Below are 22,628 nucleotides of genomic sequence, written 5' to 3' on the forward strand. Positions count from 1 at the left end.
CCAATGTCCCATCCCTGCCCTGCTTTTTCCCACTCCTGCTCTGCCCCTGCCCCTTCTTCCTGCCCCTCCCCTGAGTGCGCTGGGCCCTCGTGCCTCCCCCCAGTGCCACGGAACAGCTGATCCGTGGCAGGGGGAGCTGCTGGGAGGCAGGAGGCGCTGGGAGGAGGGAGAGGAGCTGCTGGGGGGCTGCTGGCGGGTGCCTAAGCCTGAGGGCGTGTGGGCGCCACCAGAGCAAAGGTCTGACCCGTGGTAAGACTGCAGCGCAACCAGGGCCTGGGCAGGAGGCCTGGGACATGTGAGGAGCAGACTGTGAACTTTCCTTCCAGCCCCATAGATGGTTGTTTCTAGTCTCCCGGGGCCCTTTGGGTGGGGCCCCTTGTTCCTTGAACTGTGCCCATTTTCCCCTCTGGGTCAAGGGAACTGGTGCCAGGACTCAGATCCATTCGCCGTCCAGTGCTACTGGGGGCCTGCAGAACCAAACCGGTCTAGGGAGCCGCCCCAAGAGCCCGGCCTCGCTCATGGCTCCGGGTTACAAAACTAGAGAGTGAAAGTGGAACTGAGCAGACAGCGGCCAGCCGGGCTCTGTGCAGAGCCAGACACGCAGAGAGCCAGGGAGGTGGTGGGGGACACCCAGAGACAACCGGAGAAATTGAATTAACCGCAGGGTCTGCGCTGGAGTCTGCTCACCAGGGTGAGCTACAGGGCAAGAGGGAGCCCAGGGCTGGGCTAGGTGGGGGCTGCGGGTCGGGAGTGAGGGGCACTGGCAGGGCTGGGGGGGCAGGGCTGGGCTCACAGGGGCTAGGGGTCGGGAGTGAGGGGCACCGGCAGAGCTGGGGGGCAGGGCTGGGCTAGCAGGGGGCTGCAGGTCGGGAGTGAGGGGCACCGGCAGAGCTGGGGTGGGGGGGCAAGGCTGGGCTAGCAGAGGCTGTGGGTCAGACATCAGGGGCACTGGCATGGTTTGCTCTGGCCAGATGCCATTTATCCAGAAGCCCCAGTGCCCTGTAAGCAGGGGTGGGGGGCGGATTCAGGAGGCCCAAAACAGCCCCCCTCTAATAAGAACTGGACCAACTGCAGCTGGCGTTTCCGAGGCCCCTTGGCCGGCTCGTACAATCTCACCCCACAGCTGAACCCACATCCTGGCGGGTCGGGTGCTTCTAGCGGGCTGAACTGGGAGGTGGGGGGGCAGCAATGGCTGTATCATTCCCTGAACTCCCAGGGCCCCCAGGAATCCCAAAACCCCAGAAGCAGAGAGACACTTGCCAGCCCTGCCCCAAAATGGGAGTGGCCAGCGCACAACAGCCGAATGGAAACTTACCCAGCCAAGTGGTGAAAACTAACAATAGAGCCCAGGAGTCCTGGCTCCCAGCCCCTCTGCGGTAGCATCTTAGCCCCGGTGTTCCCATGTGCTAGCTCTTGACCCAGTGGATCTCCCCAGGCCTGTGGGGTCAGGGGGATGGAGCAACTCCGGGAGGATGTCACCTGCTCCATCTGCTGGAACGTGTTCAGCGACCCCGTCTCCATCGAGTGCGGCCACAACTTCTGCCGGGGCTGCCTCTCGACTCACTGGAGCCAGATCTCAGCCCAGGGGCACCGCTGCCCGGAGTGCCGGGCTCCCTTCTCCAGGGACAGGATGATCCCAGACACACGTGTCAGAAACCTGGTGGAGAAAATCACCAAGCCTCAGCAGGAAGAGCCGGAGCCGGTGAGACCAGACGGGCCGGATAAGGGGAAAAGGAGCTTTCTCTTGTAGGGGATTCTGGGCCCAATCCAGCCCCAGGGCAGGGACTGCCTGGCTCAGGGGAGCAGGGAATGGGACATAGGGCCTGTCCCCTTTAGAGGGAGCCAGTCCTGATCTGGCCCCAGAGTGGGGACTGGCTGGCTCAGGGGGTGGGGAAGGGGACACACAGACTCAGACTTGTAGGCCAGAAGGGACCATCATGATCATCTAGTCTGACCTCCTGCAAGCTGCAGGGCACAGAACCTCACTCATCCTCTCCTGTAATAGACCCAGAACCTCTGGCTAGTCACTGACATCATCCAGTCGTGGTTAAAGGACTTCAAGTTACAGAGACTCCACCATTTATACTAGATCAAACCTGCAAATGACCCGTGCCCCATGCTGCAGAGGAAGGCGAAAACCCCCCAGGTCTCTGCCAGTCTGAGCTGGGGGAAATTCCTTCCCAACCTCAACTATGAGGATCAGTTAGACCCTCAGCATGTGGGCAAGACCCACCAGCCGGACACCTGGGTGTCTCTAGTAACACAGAGCCCTTCCCATCTAGTGTCCCATCACCGCCCGTTGTGGGATATTTGCTACTGGCACTCGCATTTGGGCTACATGCCATGGTAGGCAGTCTCATCAGACCATCCCCTCCATAAACTTACCAAACTCAGTCGAGAAGCCTCCAGAGCCGGGTGGCTGGAGAGCGGCGGCTGCTGGCCAGGATCCCAGCTCTGAAGGCAGAGCCACCGCCAGCAGCAGCGCAGAATAAGGGTGGCCTGGTACGGTATTTCCACCCCTACTTCCACGCTGCTGCTGGCGGGATGCCGCCTTCAGAGCTGGGATCCCAGCCACCAGCTGCCGCTCTCCAGCCGCCCGGGTCTGGAGGCAGTGCAGAATTAAGGGTGGCAATACTGTGACCCACCGAAAATAACCTTGAGACCCCGCTCCTCCCCCTGCAACTCCCTTTTGGGTTAGGACTCCCAATTTGGGAAATGCTGTTTTGCCCATGAAATCTGTATAGTTTAGGGTAAAAGCACACAAAATAACAGATTTCCCAGGTGAAGACCAGATTTCACCATCTGGGAGGCATTTTTCATGGCTGTGAATTTGGTAGGACCCTAGATATTACCCTTGACTTTTGCAGATTAATTAGAAATCCTTGCTATTGGGCTTGCAATTTCATGTGCTAATTTCCTTAATATTCGAGGATGGAAATGATCCAGGTCCCCCAGTTTGCTCCCATTAAGTTGTTTGACTCTGGTTTCCATTTCAACCAATTCAGTGACAATTTCTACTCCCGTATTCTTGTTCTCATTAGCTATCTGGCCACAAGCTTCTCCTTATGCTTCTTAAAAACTGAGGCCATGCCCATATCTTTAGGTGTTGGCCCATGCAGCCTGTATCTTTTATCTCCACCCCATCCTCAGCGCTTAGTGGTCCCACTTCTTCTTTCCTTTTTTTCTTTTTCTTTATGAGGCTAAAGAACGTTTTCCTGTTGGTTTTAATTTTTTTGCAAGTTCAAATTCTGCTTGGCCTTTGGCAGTTCTCATTTTATCCCGACATGGATTCCTCCCAGTTTCCATTCCTCAGAGGCTTTCTGCTTTCTCTTAATCACCTCTTTGAAATCCTGGTTCACCCAGTTTGCTCAGCAACCCTTCCCTATGGGCTTTTTCCTGGATGCAGACTGCAGAGAGTTCCTGCATCTTTGACAAACCCTGTCCACATCCAGATGTGCAGGCCAGGTCACTTCCCTGCCTAATTCCCTTAATTTTTTGCAATCCAGGATCTTCAGCTGCCGACCTGTTTTCGTTTATCCTTCCATTTAGTTAAATGGAATTAGCTCATGGCCACTTGAACCAAGGCTGTCCTCTACAGCCAGTTCTTCAGTGCGGTCCTCGCTACTTACCGATACTAAATCTAAACTGGCATCACCTCTTGTTGCTTTGGTCACTGATGAAAAAACCTCTCAGCTGTCTCACCTCCAGGATTATCTGGGCCCTGCCATGATGAGCAGCACTTCTCCAATCTCTGTCACAAAAATTAAAGTCTCCCATGATCACACAATTCCCAGTGGTATTTATTTCATTCAAGCTATGAAAGGGGTCTCCATCCATATCCAAACCAGATCCTGGAGGTCTGTAGCAGACCCAAGACACTCTCCCAGGGGAGCCCCTGGTACCTTTCTTCCCCACAGTGATCTTGACCCAAAAAGATTCTGTTTCACCCATTTCATCCCTTCTCATTTCTTTCCACTCCACCTCTTCATTAACACACAACGCTACTCTGCAACCTCTGCCTTTTGTCTTTCTTCCCTATACCCCGGTCATGGCTGCTATTGCACCATGTGTCTGGTTTCCTGTCCCATACCCGTAGTTTTAGTTCCTTCCCTTTTGTCACCCGGGCTCATCGCGTTGCTGGGCAGACACCTCACTGCTTCCACTTGGCTTTGCTGCCGGTATCGGCCACCTGACTCTCAGCGTCGGTGCTCTTGGCACTATCGTTCCTCTTCTCATCTCTTCTCCTGCCCTCTGTCGTTCCTTTCTCCGTTGCTCCTACCCTCTCCTCCTGCCTCCCGCTCAGTGTGAGAATCAGGCCTGGAGGTTCCATGAGCATCTCCCAGAGTTCCTAGTTTAAAGCCCTTTTCATCAGCTGTGCCAACCTCCACCCCGGAAGTCTATCCCCCACCCTGTTCAGGTGGCGTCCGTCCCAGGAGACCAGTCCTCTGTCCGTGAACGCCTCCCCGTGACCGAACATCCCCACGCCCACCTTAGCCCCACTGCCTGAGCCACCTGTTGATCATCAGCATCCTGTCTCACCTTCGCTCTCCTCCAGGGACAGGTAGAATCCCACTGAAGATCCCCTCCAGGGAGTGCTGCCCCTGATCCAGCCCCAGGGCAGGGGACTGGCTGGCTCAGGGGGTAGAATGGGGCACAGGGCTCTGATCCAGCAGGGAGCAGGGGACTGGCTGGCTCAGGGGGTAGAATGGGGCACAGGGCTCTGATCCAGCAGGGAGCAGGGGACTGGCTGGCTCAGGGGTGGGGTCCCAGCTCTGACGCTGCTCTCTCCCTGCAGCAGGGGCCGGGGGCTCAGCCGGAGCCGGGCCACCCGGTGCAGCTGGTGCGTCTGGATGAGGAAGAGAACCTGATCCTGGACAAGAAGGCCCTGAGCCGCTGCCTGGAGCAGGGTGGGGCAGGGGACGCCCCCGTCTGCGTGGTGTCCATCGTCGGGGGGCAGCGCCGGGGCAAATCCTTCCTGCTGAACTACCTGCTGCGCCGGCTCCGGAGCCCGGTGGGTGTGAACGGGAACAGGAGTGAGATGGGGTGTGAGCAGCCCCATCCTGCCTCCTGCTGGAGGGCTCAGAGTTGCACACGTGTGTGGGAGTACACACACCTCATTGCATGTCGGTCAGCCTGTCTGCCTGGTACTCTGTCTGGTAATATTGTCTGTCTGTCTGTCTATCTGTCTGAACCCGAGCAAGTCTGTCTTTCTGTCTGTGTGTCTGTCTGGAATGCAGCGTGTCTGTGTGTCTCTGACTGTTTATCTGTCAGAATCTGAGCACGCCCATCGCCCTGTGTTCCTCCCCGCCCCACCCTAGTAAATTAACCCCCAGCCCCTTCCCAGGGCTTACAGTCTGGAGGTGTGGGGGGACCAGTCACTCTTCTCCTCCACCCTGCACTGACCCCTCTCCCTCCATGTTCCTTTCCGGCAGGACGCGAGGGACGGGTCGTGGATGGGCCAGGAGGATGAGCCCCTGGAGGGGTTCGAGTGGCGCGCCGACATGCAGCAAGTCACCAACGGGGTGTGGATTTGGAGTCAGCCCATCTGGGTCCCCACCCTGGGCGGGAAGGTGAGTGGGGGCACTGGAGGTGCATAGGAAAGGGGGAAGGAGACATGGGGATGCTGGGAGAAGGGAAATGGGGGAAAGGGCTGGGAACAAAGGCAATGGGGAAATAGGGAAGGATGGAGACATGGGGAAGGAGGCCCCAGGGGAATCTGATGGAGTCATAACGGGGGGGAATGGAGAGGAGCAAGAGGAGGGAGCTAACACTGGGGTGGGCAAAAATGAGATGCCAGGGGCCATGGGGGCGGAGCAGGGGGCAGACTCTGGGGGCGGAGGGGCCGTGGGTGGCTGAACAAAGCCGGAAACTGACCTGGGGCTCTCCCTCTTGGCCCCCAGGTGGCCGTGCTGCTGGTCGACACCGAGGGCTCCATGGGCATTGAAAGGAAGAAGGAGACCAGCATCAAACTCTCCGCCTTCTCCATGCTGCTCAGCTCCTATCAGGTTGGGGGTCCCCGGGGGGGCGCTGTGCTGCAGAGCACAGTCTGGGGGCTCCGCAGGGGACATTTCCCCCAGCAGTCCGGGCTGGCCCCAATGTCTCACTGGGGCACTAGGGGGCGCTGTTCTGCAGGGAGCGGGGCAGGGGCTCAGTAGGGGGCGCTCTCCCCTGGCAGGCAGGGCCGGCCCCGATGCCCCCTGCGGCACTAGGGGGCGCTGTGCTCGGGGCGGGTGACGTGGCTGGGAAGGGGCCTGGGGCGGCCGTCCCTGCTCGTTGCTGTAGCTCTGTCTGTCTCCTGGCTATTTGCAGATACTGAATATTTCGAATGAGGTGAACGACGCGGATCTTGAATACCTGGAGGTGAGGCCAGGCAGCCTGACACAGAACGTGGCTGGGCCAGGTTCTCCCATTAGCCCCACAGGGTTATTATCCCTCCCCATAGCTCCTGTGGGGAAACTGAGGCCCAGATAAAGAAACCGACTCTCCCACGGTCACGTGGGCTTCTGGATTCAGCACTGTCACCACACAGCCCAGCCCGGGTCTCTGCTCCCAGGTGTCTGGCACGGGCCCCTGGGTCAAAGTTAGGACCCCGCCCTCCCCTCCAGCCCAGCTCCGCCGTCGGTGGGAAGTCTGCTGGGCCCAAGACCTTGGGCGGTTGCTCTGCCCCCTGATCTGCTCTGCTCTTACCCAGCCCCAGCCCCACCGGGTCAAGCCCCTGGCCGTCACACCCTTAGTGACATCTCTGCCACCTGCGACATACTGCGTGTCCTGCCCCTTTACTGCACCCCAGGGGGGACTCTCTGTGCGGGGGAGGGGTTGGCTCTGGGAGGGTTTTTATCTGTCCACACGGCCCTGGGTCCAATGGGGGGCAGAAACCTGGTTAACGTGGAGCTAGAGCAGTCCAGGGAGAGCTCGAGTAATCGCCATGTGGCCGAGATTGTTGGAGGCGCGAGCAGAGCCGTGGTGTCACCCCCGGGGCTGGGCAAACAGTGCTGGTGGCGTCTGTCAGCCGGAGGCAATGGGGCTCTGTGGGTTGGAGGGTTCATCTCAGGAACCCCACAGGGAAAAGACCTCACATTGGGCTCACTGACCCCCCCCCACCGCCACGTGGTGCCCTGGAGTGAAGGAGGGAACCCTGGAACAAGACTGGCTCCTCTGTGGGGCACAGGATCCCACAGCCGCCCCCACCACCCTCTTGGCTGGGTGCCTCCCACTTCTCTTTCCACCCCGTGGAAAATATCTCCATCTCTCTCCAGCTTCGTTTTGCACTCGCTGGGCCTCGCTCTCTGCGATGGGCGGAGGGAGCGGCTCAGATGGGGATGGGGGGCAGCGATCAGGCCCCTTTCTGTTCACCTGCAGGATGACCCCGCAGTGTAAATGCCTCCCATGCCCCAGACTCGTCCCCCACCCCTCTTCTCTTTGCTCTACAGATGTTTGTGCGTGTGGCCGAAGAGGTGGGAAAAGCGTACGGACTGGAGCCTGTTCAGGTGAGACGGCTTCCGCCATCATCACCCGCCCTGCCCCATGTATCCCCACACGGCACCCCCTCCCCTGCGGGCATTGGGATAGGGACGTTATGGGTAACTCCGCTGCTGCGGCTGACAATACTTATAGACACAGCACCACCCCGTATTCACCGTGAGGGGGCCTCCGTCATGCCGCTGGCCAAGATCCGTGAGAACAGCGACCTGCCTTTGTACGCAGGCCTCTTCAGCTCCCTGCCAGCCCCCCTGTCTTGTAGACGCCCTTCAGGGTCATTTCCGCCACTACAGGACATGACAGTGCAATCGCCTCGGTGCAACGAGTGGTCAGCGATGACCGTCATTAATCACTGACCCCACCATTGGTCCACCACATTTCGAGCTGCCAAGGCACCTGGGCTGGTTCCTAACAGGACAGGGCAATTGTGCAGCCCGTCTCTTCAGATGGGGTTTCTCTGATGACCAGGGATGTAGCTGTGGTCAACTTCAGCCTATGTCGCATATCCTTGACGAGTGCCCACGGACTTCGAGGGTGGGCTACTGGCTCTGCACCTGGCTGATGACTATGCTGTCAGATGGCTGGGGACTTTGCGCATATGCTGAAGACCCCTCCCCCACTCCACAGCCTGCTCCTGCCCCATGCACCCCCTGCCCCATTCCCTCGGGGCTGAGGTCTTCCCTCCAGACATCAACCTTCTCCCCAACCCAGCGTCCCCCCACCCCCAGAGACCCTCACTCCCCTCCTGTCTCCCCTGCAGCATCTAGACCTGCTGGTGCGGGATTGGAGCAGCTCCCCGGACCTTGGAGCCGAGGGTGGGGAGCAGCATCTGAGATACATCCAAGAGGTGACTGTGGGACTCAGAAAATGGAGGAATGGGACATGGGGCCTTTCCCCTCGAAGGGATGATGGCTCCAGTGTTTCCAACCTGGGGGAGGTGGGACCGCAGGGAGGTTGTGTGAAGGGTGGTGGGGGGGGTCCCAAGTGCAGGGCTGGAGTTAGGGTGTGGCAAGCAGAATATTTGTCCAGGGCCCTGCACCATAGGGGACCCTGCAAAGCTAAATTACTTGCTTCAGCCCTGGATGTCCGGGCCTCAGGCATCGGCTTCAGCCCCTGGCGGTCGGAGCTGAAGCTGAAGTCCGAGTTTAAGGTGGAAGTCACCATTTTTTTCAAGTACAGGGGTTTAGATTGTCTTTTAAGGCCAAAGGGAGTCACCAGCACAACAAGGCCGAGAAACACTGGGCATGAGTTTAGCCGCTGACGTCTCCAAAGAATCCATCCGCACGGAGCAACCTCCAGCCGGGGGCTGCAGATGCAAAGCTGGACTTTCCCTGCAATTGCTGCTCCAGGCCGGGCACCTGTCGCTGCCCTACACTCAATGAGCCCAGACAGCGTGGAGGAGGAAGCAGCTTGATTGCAAAGGGGAGAGGAGAAAAACCAGGCCAGGGGGAGTGAAAGGAGCAGGGTGGGACAAGGAGTCTGCAGAGACTGGGACCTGGGGTGGGGAGACAGGGGCTTGGAGCGGGGAGACTGGGACTGACGGACACTCCTTTCACTTCCTGCCATCCCCTGCCTTGTTCACTGCCCCCCTTCCAACATCTACAACAAATGAGGCCGGGCCCCTCCAGACCCTCTCTGACTGCCTGGCAGGTCTGGCTAATGTTAACACAGGTGTTTGTGTGTCAATGTAACCATTGCCCCTGTCTCGGCAGAAGCTGGAGGCGAGGTCCCCTTGCAAACACCCCAAGGCCCTGGAAGCGCTGAAGAGAAGCAGCAGCTGCTGTTACCTGATGCCCTCCCCTGGCAAGCGGATCACAATGGGGAGCGAGGGAAGGCTGAGAGGTAACGGACCCAGGACAGCGGCTCTAAGCCCCCTGCCCTGTGCAGAGCAATGTGACTGGGGCGCTGATCATGCCCGTGCGTGGCAGGTAGAGAGAAGGGGGATCAGACAGGCCCTGTATTCCCCCACCATCGTCCATCTCTCTCCCCTTTGCAGACATGGATGATGATTTCCGGGGGAGCCTGAGGGACTACGTCACCGCCCTGGTGAGCTCGGCTGGTCAACACATCCGGATGGACCAGCATGGGGAGATGCTCACTGGGACACAGCTCGCTGCCAAGATAAAGGTGGGGACTGGCCAGCTGTGCTGGAGGGAGCAGGAAGGGGATGCTCTCTCCTGCAGTCAGTGATGACCCCAATACCCCCTATTCCCCAGCTGCCCCACCCCAGAGGTGGTTGCATCTCAGCTCCAGGTGAGCTGTCCCCATGTTCCCAGCCTTTCTAAGCCCTGTGGAGTCTGTGACGTGATGATTTCTTTTGGTTCCTTTGCAGAATTTATCTGATGTGATGAAGAACCATTGCTCTGGCTTCTCCTCTCCCTGTCAGGTACCGTCTCTGTCTCTGAGCTGATCATGGGGTGTCTCCCCTCACCCGTCCACGTCAGGGTTGGGGCAATGTTGGGATCTGGGTCCATGCTGCGGGAGGTGACTGGGAAAGAGTCTGGATGAAATCTTATTTTCTTGGACTCCAGGGTAGAAGAATTTCACTAGCCTGGAGAGCTGCTGGTACTGGAGTGTTCATCCCACCTACAGACACGTCTCCAATCCTTGAGACCCATAGCACCAAACCCTGTTTTTCCCCAGGCAGCTCCTGTTGGTGTTTAAATGAGAGGAGTTTTTTAGAGCAGGTCTGAAAATGGGGGTGTTTTTCCTGCAGAAAACTTGGAGTTTCCAGCAAAACCCCAAAATATCTCTTGTGTGGAAAGGCCATTGCCACAGCTCTTGGGAATTGTAGGTCTTGTGCCTCACGCTCTCCATTCTCCTCTACGGGTTGGGCACCTGGTGGAACTACTCATCCCATGATGCACTGCAGGTACCAGACACCATCACTCCCCTCCGCAAGAGATAATCATTCTCCTCTGTGGGTTGGTCTTGCAGCTTGCACCACACCTCCCATGAGACCAGCCCACAGAGGAGAATGGGAGGTTAAGGCAACCAAACTACATCTCCCACCAAGCGCCATGGTATCCTTTCCTGGTGAGGGTGCAGTGTATCAAAGCTGCAGGGCACCATGGGAGGTGTAGACTGACCTGAGTGCTGGGGGTAGAGAGGAGATTCAGGCATCTCATGAACCACAACGCATCAGCATCTCCTCTCCTGGTGCATGTATCATGGCCCTGGTGCATCATGGGAGGCACATGCAGTGGCAGGGGAAGGGGGCCTGACAAGGTGGATTCAGGGGCTCTGTTCGCTGGCCTCTCTGGGGAGTCGGGGGTAACCACGGCACAGCGTGCTCCAGCCATGCCCCCAGCCCACCCCCTGTGCTGGGGCCGGCAGCACGGACCTTTCCACCCGGCCTCATGGGGCCTCTGGTGAGCTGGGAATCGGGCCGGCTGAGCAGAACTTCTGCCCTGGCTCCTTCGGTCTGATCTGCCAGCCGGGCAGCGTCCCAGCACAGCCCTCACCGAGCCCTCCACGTCCGAGTCACGCCACCTTCCCCCGCAGCCGGGCAGGACCCAGGGTAGACAGACCCTTTGACATCGTCTGTCAAGTTCTCTTGGGCGTCAGCCTCAGATGGGCTGCGATAGGAGCTACGTGAAGATAATCAGATGTGGGAGCTTCTCTGCCTGGGGGGAGGAGACCGGCCCAGCTAGAACAGAATAACTACTCCACAATAGCCACTCCACAACAGCTGCACAGAAGAGACTGTTCCAGAGTCCACAAGAAGATTTAACCCAGCCCCCACCCCCAAAGGAGAGCTGAGATTCACCTGGCTCCTGGAAATCAATAAAAAAACCTGAAATCCCACCAGACCTATGAGAACGGCTGTCAGTGATGCTCTCTCGGGCATGTGCCTCAGGCTGAGCCTGGCTGGGACAGGGGTTTTCAAAGTCCTCGGCTCCAGGAAAGTGCCACAAGGGCAAAGTGCAGGTCAGGGCAAGGAAGGGAGCCAAGGCCGGGCTGCTGCGGGGATCGAATTGAAAAGTGGTGGCACCAGCAGCCCCAAGCAGCTTCCACACGGGCTGGCGATCTCGCTTTGTTTCATGAGGTTGCTGCGGTGGAAGCTGCAGCCCCTAGGTGGAGTCGGGGCCCCATAAACTGCGGCTCACCCCAGCCTTGTCCTCCCGGCACAGATGGCCATCACCTTCCGCAACCAGAGAGTCCTGGACAGGGCCCGCGCAGACCACGCTGTGTTTCTGAAGGAGAAGGTGAGTCCAGGGGTGTCGCTGTGCCCCCAGCCAGGGGAACCCCAGGGAAACATCCCAGCCAACCCCGTGGGTTATGGGCTTTGTTGCAGGAGAGGAGACCTCATATTCACTTTCAAGGGGCTGCGGAGACGGGAGACTGCAACCCCGGCACAGCAGTGGCCTGGATCTCGGTCAGGAGGGTGGAGGAAGTTGCTGTGCTGTAGCCAGAGGGTCTGTTGGTGAGACAGGGTCACACACCCGCCCCTTCTAGCCCCTTGCACCCCACTATTGTCCCCTCCTCTCTGGCCCAACGCCGGACGGCCTGTCCCGGCGCATGGACGACTGTCTGACGGTGGATCCGAGTGCAATGGCGCATCAGTTCATGGAGCAGCGCAGGGCACTGCTGGAGAGGTGCCGGAAGGAGGTGAAGGAGCTGAAGGAGGAGACGCTGCTGACGGCCCTAGAGGCGGAGCTGACTTGGGAGGCCGAGACCTTCCTGGAGACCTACCGAAGGCGCTATCAGCATCACACGAACCAGAGAGCCCTGGCCAGGGCCCACGCAGCCCACGCTGAGTTTCTGAAGGAGAAGGTGAATCTGGGGCAGGAGGGCTCTGCCTCCCACCCGGGGAACCTCAGGGAACCATCCTGGGCAGCCCCCCGGGCTGTGGGCTTTGGGGATGAGGTGGGAGTTCAGATTTCCAGCTCCCAGGGTGGCTGAAGAGATGAGAGACTCCAATCCCAAACCTTGGGGGGGGGAACTCAGTTTTGGGGGTTCTGGGCAGCACCTGGCATGATGGCAGCCCCGATCTCAGTCCAGAGAACTGTGCCTCACCCAACATAATGGGGGCCCAGTCTCAGTCATGGGGATAGGGGTGTGCAGCACCTCGCACAGCTGGGGCCCCGATCTCACTTGGGGGGTTGGTCTGTGTAGCAGCTGGCATGACGGGGGGTCCAATTTGAGTTGTGGGATCCTGGCACGATGGCAGCCCTGATCTCAGTTGGAGGGTGTTTGTACAACAAGGCCCCCATCTTGGTCGGGTTCTGTCACGGAGTCCCCGGGTGATGCTCGGGAACTGCTCCCTATGCAGCCAGGCAAGACTCTGGGGAAGTCTCCTCTCGGGGAGCAGCCTGTCTTCAGGACACAGCTCACACAGCTTCTACCTTCCTGGGTCTGACCTCAGAGCATTCAGCATCCTCTCTGCCCCTCCGTGAGCTTCCAACAGCGAGTCCCCCCATGCCAGGTCCTGGGGAAGCCAGGGGGACCTGCCCCCCCAACTCCGCAGTCAGATGTGACTCTCAGCCAGCCAGTAAAACAGAAGGTTTATTAGATGACAGGAACATGGTCTAACACGGAGCTTGTAGGTGCAGAGAACGGGACCCCTCAGCCGGGTCCATTCTGGGGGGCAGTGAGCCAGACATCCCCATCTGCACTTCACTGCATGTCCCCAGCCAGCCCCAAACTGAAACTCCCTCCAGCCCCTCCTCCTCTGGGCTTTGTTCCTTTCCCGGGCCAGGAGGTCACCTGATTCCTTTGTTCTCCAACCCTTCAGCTCTCACCTTGCAGGGGAGAAGGGCCCAGGCCATCAGTTGCCAGGAAACAGGGTGTCGGCCATTCTCTGTGTCCAGGCCCCTGCACACACCTGCCCTCTAGGGCTCTGCAATGATCATACACCCTTATCCCGCCACCTAGAGACTTAAGAACTGCATGGGGGAAACTGAGGCACCCCCACACTATTCAGAGGAAACATTAAGAACAGTCCCACTTCGTCACATCTCTCCCCCCTTCGAGATCGAACTGAGCGGGGTCACTTTAGCCGGTGACCTGGGGAAGTTCGAAGCCACCAACATTCCAGTGGATGCCCCAGCATCTCTCCCATTCCTTGGTGGGAGTTACACCAGGCCCTTCCAGTTTCATGCTCTCCCTTAGGTTGCGGTGGTCAATAGTACTCTCATGCCGCATGTGCGAAGGTTTATGTGGTCCTTTTGCCACCCCAAAACTCCCGGGCATCAAACTGGGATCGGGTCTTCTCCCAGTGCTCCAGTCTGGAGGCCTGCAATTCGGGCTCTCTTGGTTAAGAGCCCCCATCTTGACCTGGGCCACATTCACAACAGAAAATTTCTGGCTGTTAGGAACTGAAACTTTCTTGATTAAATCACGTTCACCCCCTTCAGTGGCAGTAAACTGCTTGCAAAGACTCCAGGAGGATTCCTTTCCCTAGGGCTTTTCTATGCAACAATTCACCCTTCACAGAAATTCTGCCCTTACCCTCTTCACCTAGGGCTTGCTCTAGAGGAACACTTTCCTGAGCAACAACAGACTCTTTCTGGGTCTCCCTTACATCCAGAATTACCTCTGGCCCATCCGGCGGATTCCTACACAATCCTCTTTCAGGCAAACTTACTGACTCCCTAGATAAAAGGTCAGAAGCATTCTCCTTCCCTTTGCCACACATAAGTTCAGGAATCTTTTCCTTCTTGCTGCAGGTTTCCACACCCTCCGTAGGTAACACAGTCAAATAATCTTTCTGCTCTCCTTGTGCCCTGGCTAGGACCTCACCCTGATTAGACAGAGTTGCTGCACCCTTTCCCAGCCACACACTAGCAACGGGCAAAATACAAGCACCAGAATTGTCTGGGCTCTGGGATTTTACATAGACACTAACTGGATGCGACCTAGTTACAGGGCCATTCTCCCGAGCAGACACAAACTTAGGACCCTTCCCTTCCTGGGCTTTAGCTGAATCCAGAACCAGCTCTGAGACAACTGCACTACCCTCAACCAGCACAGGCTGAAAGGCCCCTTCTGTCTGCTCCACAGACGAAGAAGAGCCGGACACACTTTCTCCTTTCCCAGACACACAGCTTGGGATCTCATTCCCCTTGTCCCAGCACACAAGGCTGGTCACAGACAACTGCTTGGAGACCAGGGTAGCTCCCTCCACAGGCAAGTCAATACCCCTGACAGACACAGACACGTTTCCTTCACTGTCCCAATTCTCCACCCAGCTAACAGGTTAGGTCCAGGGACTCTCATCTTCCACTCTCCTCGCCTTCCCACCCTGCTGACGAGACACAGCCATCAGCTCACAAGGCTGCCTAGGCTCATCCAGGCTCCTTACCAAGCACCTTGCCACTCCCCACAGATCCCCTGCCCTGCCTGTGTCTCCCCCACTCAGCTGGGGTCTCAGCTCCCACTGTGCTCAGCACTGCCCTTGCTGTCCCGGTGGGGGTAGGCAGGGAGCTCGCTGCTTTCCTCACTGCATCAGAGCCAGCCTGAGCCCCCTATCCGGTGTGCAAGACGGCGGGGAGCATCTCTCTGTCCCATCCAGCCCCAGGGGTCTGGTTACAGGCAGGCAGGTAGCCTGAGCCTAGCAGCTCCTCCCCACTGCCAACCAGGTCATCTGCATTTTCACTGACCATTTCCCTCTCCACCGATTGGTTCCCTGGATTCAAATTCAAAACCTTGGCAGTTACTGGAGCAGGGCCTAGATCCTGTCCAAAGAGACACAGTCACCCCACAACAGGGTCTCGCAGCTCGTATCCTGGAGAACCCAAACGACCAGCCAGCCCCACCCCTCCTGGGTCTGCACAGGGATCTGGGCCATAGGCAGGGTGAGGGGCTTCGTCCCTGGGACCCTCACCCAGCTCACACAGCCCCTCAGCATCTGAAGCTGCACCACCCAGGGCCTGACAACAGTTCTCTCTGTCCCAGGATCTCGCCACCCCAGGAATGTCTCCCCATTGACCATCACCTTCCGCTCCCGGTGGTCAAGGGGCCTGGCCCCAGGAAACTCCACACAGACATATAGGTTGGGGTCAGGAGTGGGAGCCTGTCCACCGCCCCACCCATCTGGCTGACAGAGTCTATGGCCTTGGGACCCAGCAAGGGAGCTAGACACCGGGGCTTTTCCGCAGGGTCCCCCTGGTTCAAATCGCCAGCCTGCTCAAAGACAGTGAGGTGGCATCCACATCCCCTCACCTCCTTAACCAGGGGCAGCAATTTAGTCTCGAGGCTCCCTGCGGAACTGGCCCCCCGGGGTCTATCCCCACTCACCCCTGGGGGGTCCCCTAGGCCTCTCCGCCCCACCACCGCCAGTTCATGCTGCTGCTGCTTCTGCAGCTCTTTCTCGGGCTCTCGCTGTCTCTCACAGTCCTCTTGCTCTCTCGGACTCAACTCCAATCCCGTCCATCTCGATCCCCCGATGGGGAACCCGATCGTGAAGACCCTCGTCTGGTCAGGGACAGGAGTCTTGGCGATGCCTGGCTCCCACTCCAGCTGCTCCCAGATCCTGCCATAGCCCCATTGGGGGTCAGGAATCTGTCCCTTAGAGCGGTCATCCTCCTCCAGCCGCACGATGAACTGTGCTTTGGTGAACTTTCCAACGCTCAACCCTCTCTTTCTGCACAGGGTTACAATGTCCTTCTTAAGGAGATGATGACAGGCCATCACTCCGCTCCTCCCAAGTTGTTGTGGACTCACAGGCCTGTGTGCTCTCAGCTCCCCACGGTTTCCAGGGAGAACCCCTAGTGTGCCAGCCCTTCTCGAGGTCACCACCTCTTTGCCAGGGTCGCGCGGCAGACTCCTCTGCTTCTTGGACTGCTCACTGCAATCCCCAGGGGAACCCTGTTACTGCACAGTCCTTCTCTCTCCAAGGGCCAAGCTACAGGCTCCTCTGCCCCTGAGACTGCTCCGCGCAGTCCCAGGGGGACCCCATTACTGCACAGTCCTTCTCGCTGGTCACACACTCCCAGGGGTTAACCGCCCCCCGAAACCGCTCCTCTCTGAGCCTTCAGCAGGCCTGGTCCTCGTCAATCCCCCTTCGTTTTACTGCTCCCCAGTCACTTACTGCAGAAAGCGCCATCCACGGGGTGCAGTATATCCCACCGCTAACACCAGTTGTCACGGAGTCCCCGGGCGATGCTCTGGAACTGCTCCCTATGAAGCCAGTCAGGACTCTGGGGAAGTCTCCTTTCTGTGAGCAGCCTGTCTTCAGGACACACAGCTCACACAGCTTCCACCTTCCTGGGTCTGACCTCAGAGCATTCAGCATCCTCTCTGCCCCTCCGTGAGCTTCCCACAGCGAGTCCTCCCATGCCGGGTCCTGGGGAAGCCAGAGGGTCCTGCCCCCGCAATTCCACAGTCAGACGTGACTCTCAGCCAGCCAGTAAAACAGAAGGTTTATTAGATGACAGGAACATGGTCTAACACACAGCTTGTAGGTGCAGAGAACGGGACCCCTCAGTCGGGTCCATTCTGGGGGGCAGTGAGCCAGACATCCCCATCTGCACTTCACTGCATGTCCCCAGCGAGCCCCAAACTGAAAAACCCTCCAGCCCCCTCTTCCTCTGGGCTTTGTCCCTTTCCCAGGCCAGGAGGGCACCTGATTCCTTTGTTCTCCAACCCTTCAGCTCTCACCTTGCAGGAGGGAAGGGCCCAGGCCATCAGTGGCCAGGAAACAGGGTGTCGGCCATTCTCTGTGTCCAGACCCCTGCACACACCTGTCCTCTAGGGCTCTGCAATGATCATACACCCTTACCCCACCGCCTAGATACTTAAGAACTGCCTAGTGGAAACTGAGGCACCCCCACACTATTCAGAGGAAACATTAAGAACAGTCCCGCTTCGTCACAGGGTCTATGCAGCACTTGCCACATCTAATACTCTTGGCTGTCTCCTCTCCCTGCTACTGCAGGACACCGACTCCAGGAACCCACTTAAATGCCTGAAGGTGAGGCCGGGCAAGATGGCCGAGCAGTTCACAGAGCGGCGTGGGGACTTGCTGCGGCAGTGCCGGACAGACATGCTGCTGAAGAAAGAGGCCCTGGGGACGGAGCTGGAGAAGAAGCTGAGGCAGAAGAAAGAGACCCTGCTGACGGAGCTGGAGAAGGAGCTGATGTGGGAGGCCGAGAGCTTCCTGGAGACCTACAGGAAGCGCTTCAAGAGATTTGCCATTGCAGCGGGCGTTGGGGTGGGGGGGCTGGTCCTGGCACCGGTGGGTGGAGGTGCTGCGGCGGGAATTGCCGCTGGTGCCATTGCTGCTGAAGCTGCGGTGCTCGGCATCGCTGAGGCGGTGGCCATTGGTGCTGGGGCGGGTGCCGTGGCTGGGGGGTGCATGGGTGGGGGCGTGGGATGGGGAGTTGGTAAGAAGATCGCCCAGAAGGATAAGAACTGGGCCGAGGGCACCGCCAGCCAAGGGGAGGAGGAGGACGGCATGGACGAGCAGTCTGATAAGGCCCACCTGATCATAAAATCATAGAACCATAGAATATCAGGGTTGGAAGGGACCTCAGGAGGTCATCTAGTCCAACCCGCTGCTCAAAGCAGGGCCAATCCCCAATTAAATCATCCCAGCCAGGGCTTTGTCAAGCCTGACCTTAAAAACTTCTAAGGAAGGAGATTCCACCACCTCCCTAGGTAACACATTCCAGTGCTTCCCCACCCTCCTAGTGAAAAAGTTTTTCCTAATATCCAACCTAAATCTCCCCCACTGCTTCTTGAGACCATTACTCCTTGTGCTGTCCTCTTCTACCACTGAGAACAGTCTAGATCCACCCTCTTTGGAACCACCTCTCAGGTAGTTGAAAGCAGCTATCAAATCCCCCCTCACTCTTCTCTTCTGCAGTCTAAACAATCCCAGTTTCTTCAGCCTCTCCTCATAAGTCATGTGTTCCAGACCCCTAATCATTTTTGTTGCCCTTCGCTGGACTCTCTCCAATTTTTCCACATCCTTCTTGTAGTGTGGGGCCCAAAACTGGACACAGTACTCCAGATGAGGCCTCACCAATGTCGAATAGAGGGGGATGATCATGTCCCTCGATCTGCTGGCTATACCCCTACTTATACATCCCAAAATGCCATTGGCCTTCTTGGCAACAAGGGCACACTGTTGACTCATATCCAGCTTCTCGTCCACTGTAACCCCTAGGTCCTTTTACGCAGAACTGCTGCCTAGCCATTCGGTCCCTAGTCTGTAGCGGTGCATTGGATTCTTCCGTCCTAAGTGCAGGACCCTGCACTTATCCTTATTGAACCTCATCAGATTTCTTTTGGCCCAATCCTCCAATTTGTCTTGGTCCCTCTGGATCCTATCCCTGCCCTCCAGCATATCTACCACTCCTCCTAGTTTAGTATCATCCGCAAATTTGCTGAGAGTGCAATCCACACCATCCTCCAGATCATTTATGAAGATATTGAACAAAACCGGCCCCAGGACCGACCCTTGGGGCACTCCACTTGATACCAGCTGCCAACTAGACATGGAGCCATTGATCACTACCCGTTGAGCCCGACAATCTAGCCAGCTTTCTACCCACCTTATAGTGCATTCATCCAGCCCATACTTCTTTAACTTGCTGACAAGAATACTGCTAAAGTCAAGAAACAATACATCCACTGCTTTCCCTTCATCCACAGAACCAGTAATCTCATCAGAGAAGGTGATTAGATTAGTCAGGCATGACCTTCCCTTGGTGAATCCATGCTGACTGTTCCTGATCACTTTCCTCTTGTGTAAGTGCTTCAGGATTGATTCCTTGAGGATCTGCTCCATGATTTTTCCGGGGACTGAGGTGAGGCTGACTGGCCTGTAGTTCCCAGGATCCTCCTTCTTCCCTTTTTAAAAGATGGGCACTACATTAGACTTTTTCTAGTTGTCCGGGATCTGATCTGAACAGTCCACCCCCCAGCCCAATCTGTGGGTGATGAATGTGGTGACAGGGCTGTAGCGTGGCCCAGACATGTCAACCACAAACCACTCCACAGCGGGGCAGCTGTTGCCCACAGATTCTAAGAAGGGACATTGGTCGAACCCACTCCTGAAAACTTCCAATGACTGTGTGACACCCAGGCCCATCGGTACCTGCTGGCAGCGGGTTCAGTGCCCTGTGTCAGCAACTCCTAACAGGCCGGACAAACTCGCTGCACCTAACACACCGCTGTCATGGTATTTAGCCACAAATAGTGTCTTGTAATGCATCAAATGCATCCCAGGAGCATACGGTATTGATATCTGTGTGAAATGTCGGCCCTGTCATGAGGTGAGGAGCTACGCGCATATGTGCATATGGAAAACACATTTTCAAGTCTGAATAAAGGCAGGGTCAGCAGACAAGTTTCTGCCAGATGTAGGACGTACATTTGTCAGTCCACCTCCGTTGACGTCAATTAAACTTTGTAAGCCAGCCTCATGCATGCCCCATGGACATATGAAGGTAACACAAAGCTATGGGGTCATCATGCTGGAGAATAAACCATGGCGGGAGGGGAACATGCTCCTGACTTTCAGGCTGAACAAACTTTCGGTGGGTAGAAGGAGAAGGTAAATGGATGCCCCTGTATCCTTCACCGCTGAAGCAAAGGGGCAGCGATTCGGCAAGAGGGGGCCCAGCGGTGCTGGTCCGAGATGCAAGGAGCTTGGTTTAGGTGGGGTAACCTGCTTTAGCCTGTTCCATTTGGACTCAAGGAAGCACGTTACAATTTTGCTGTATGTGCCCCCTTCTGCCAGCGGCATCGGCAGCTACCAGGGCCAGGTCGAGGTCGAGCCCTTCCTCTCTCTGCCCCCAGTCATCTGGGAATCTGTAACCACGGCAGGGACCTTTGCCAGGCAAGTCTCCACCCACTCTCCATTGCAGAGGTTTGAAGAAATGAACTTTGCTGGGGGCAGCAAAGGGAAGGGAAGGGCCGGGTTGAACTGGGGACGTATATTTACAGTTTAACGCCATCCACCATTGTGTACCTCAGGGCGCATCAGTCACAGTCCCAGCAGTTGGACCCTGAACGCAGTTTGTTCTGCCCCCACCCTCAGCTCAGGGCTCCCCACTTCTTCACTCACAGTTTGAGTTTCTGGGAGTTCAGGAAAATCAGGGCCTCTGGCCCATGAGCAGCTGTGGGGGTCTATCGCCTGCCCAGCAATCGCGGTTCCAGCAGCTAGGACAGGGAGGCCTCACGGGAGTCGCTAGGCTGCCATGGATGGCTGCCGTCAACTCCTCTGCTCCCGCTGTAGTACGCTTTCCCATGGCGGTTCCCCCACCGAACCCTGTTGGGCTATGGCTGAATCCAGCTGCTGCTTTGCTCTGCCGTTCAGTCTACTTGTCCCGGGCCGGAAAACTGGCCTTTGTGGTGAGCTCTGCCTAGCCAAGGCAATTCCAGCTCTTCACTCAACTCTTCTAGATGCAAGGGGGTTGTGGGTTTTCATGTACCAGCCATGTCTCTACCACCCAAAGAGTTATTCCCGCCACGGCTGTGAAGCCCCTCCATCTTTGCCCCCCATCTCCGTCCAGGGCTCTCACCCCGCCTTGGCCAACATCCACGTCATCAGAGTGACCCCACAGCTGGTTCTTGTCCAGGCGGGTTGCCCGCAGGGTAAGCTCAAAAATATGGACCCCAAGTACAAACCTTAGTCCCAGTATACCCCAATGTCCCTCACCAGTGCTGAGGGTCCAGGCCCTGGCCAAGGGTCCAGGGAACCTGCCCAGGGCTCCACCCTTGCACCAACTGTCCCCTCCTAAAATATTTCAAGGGAGACGAACCAAGATTCCTCAGCCACATCCAGGGCATCCAGTGACCAAAGCTAGAGCCTGAAATAAAAACTGAGGCGGGAGCATCCAGCCCGTTACTCTGTGCAGAGAGAGATGCAGAGAGCGAGGGAGGCAGGGAAAACATCAGAGACAAATGGGTCTGCGCTTGAGTCTGCTCTCCAGGTTGAGCTACAGCAGCAGAGCTGTGGTGGGGAAAGGAGGAGCCCAGGGCTCGGCTAGCAGGGGGCTGGGGGTTGGGTTTGAGGGGCACTGGCAGAGCTAAGATCCATGGCTGAGGGTATCTCAGCAGCAGGACAGTCCGAGACCTGCCAGGAGGCGGAGCAGAGCTGGCTCTGGCCGTCAGAACTGCCAGGCTCGGTGCCCAGGTCTGCTCCAGTGACGTTCCGTCAATCCCCTCTCCCTTCCTGTGGCTAATGCCTGGCCGGGGTGGTGTGCTCTGGCCGGCTGCGCTTTGTCCAGGAGCCCCGGGGCCCTGTGAGCTGGGGGAGAGATTCAGGATGCCCAAGGCAGGCCGCCTGCAATAAGAACAGGAGCAATGGCAGCGGGCATTTCTGAGACTGCCCGGCGGGTCGGGTGTTTCCAGTGGGCTGAGCTCAGTAACCGCTGTATCATTCCCATTAGAGTTTGGGGTGCTGCCCTCCCGGGCCCCCAGGGAACTCAAAACCCCACCAGCAGAGAGTACAGCAGGAAGTGCCTTTTCCTTGGCACTCGCCAGAGAATTGGATTAGCCAACTCATAGCAGCCCAATGGAAACTTACCCAGCCATGCGGGGCTCCGTCTGAGAGCAGGCCAAGGGCACGACTCCAGCCCATGAGAGGTAATGGGGATGATGCCTGCAGGGCTGCACTGAGGGTGCACCCAGCCCTGTAGCCCACATGTGCAGGGGAGGTTACCAGGTGGGGAACCCCATGGGGAAATCCCTCTTCTGCCTTATTCTGACAGTTGCCTACCATGTCCCTGGCTGAGCAGCTGGCACCAGCAGCTCCCCTCGCTCCATAAAGGGCTTTGGGATCTTCCAGGGCAAAAGGTTCCAGAAAGGCCATGAAATGTACAAGTTCCCAAGGATATGATGCTGGACATGTCAGCCAGGATACTGGGGGGCAGGTTCCTGTGAGGTGAATGACCAGGCCATGAGAGATCAGCTGGGATCCACCTTTGGGAAGAGCTAGAGCAAAGTGCCAGGCCCCTCTGGTGAGTGGAAACCCAGAGCTGTCCCTCCCACTCCCAGCCAGTGAAAGGAAGGGCAGGCTATGTGTGTCTGCTAATGGCATGTAATGGGACGCACCCAGAGACAGTGTCAGAGGAGCAGTGAGAGCCCTGTAACCATGACACATGGCAAAACAAAGTCGTTCCCCCTCCTAGCCTCATTCTCAGCAACTGTTGACCCATTTTAGAGAAACTTTCCCCAAAACTTTGGATGGAGGC

At 57.5% G+C, this 22,628-nt stretch overlaps 1 protein-coding gene across 1 annotated transcript; it reads left to right on the forward strand.

The window, feature by feature from the left end:
• The first annotated feature begins 504 nt into the window (after window positions 1-504).
• LOC140912303 (RING finger protein 112-like) lies at window positions 505-19,780 on the forward strand. The gene is made up of 14 exons (XM_073346521.1): window positions 505-691; window positions 1,436-1,702; window positions 4,796-5,011; window positions 5,433-5,570; window positions 5,901-6,005; window positions 6,310-6,360; window positions 7,431-7,487; window positions 8,240-8,326; window positions 9,192-9,321; window positions 9,476-9,606; window positions 9,812-9,865; window positions 11,613-11,686; window positions 11,982-12,255; window positions 17,360-19,780. Exons 2-14 carry the CDS (start codon window positions 1,454-1,456, stop codon window positions 17,921-17,923), a joined length of 2,130 nt encoding a protein of 709 aa, XP_073202622.1. The 5' UTR covers window positions 505-691; window positions 1,436-1,453; the 3' UTR covers window positions 17,924-19,780.
• Window positions 19,781-22,628: the final 2,848 nt, after the last annotated feature.

Source organism: Lepidochelys kempii, chromosome 6 (genome assembly GCF_965140265.1).
Source record: "Lepidochelys kempii isolate rLepKem1 chromosome 6, rLepKem1.hap2, whole genome shotgun sequence".
NCBI lineage: Eukaryota > Metazoa > Chordata > Testudines > Cheloniidae > Lepidochelys > Lepidochelys kempii.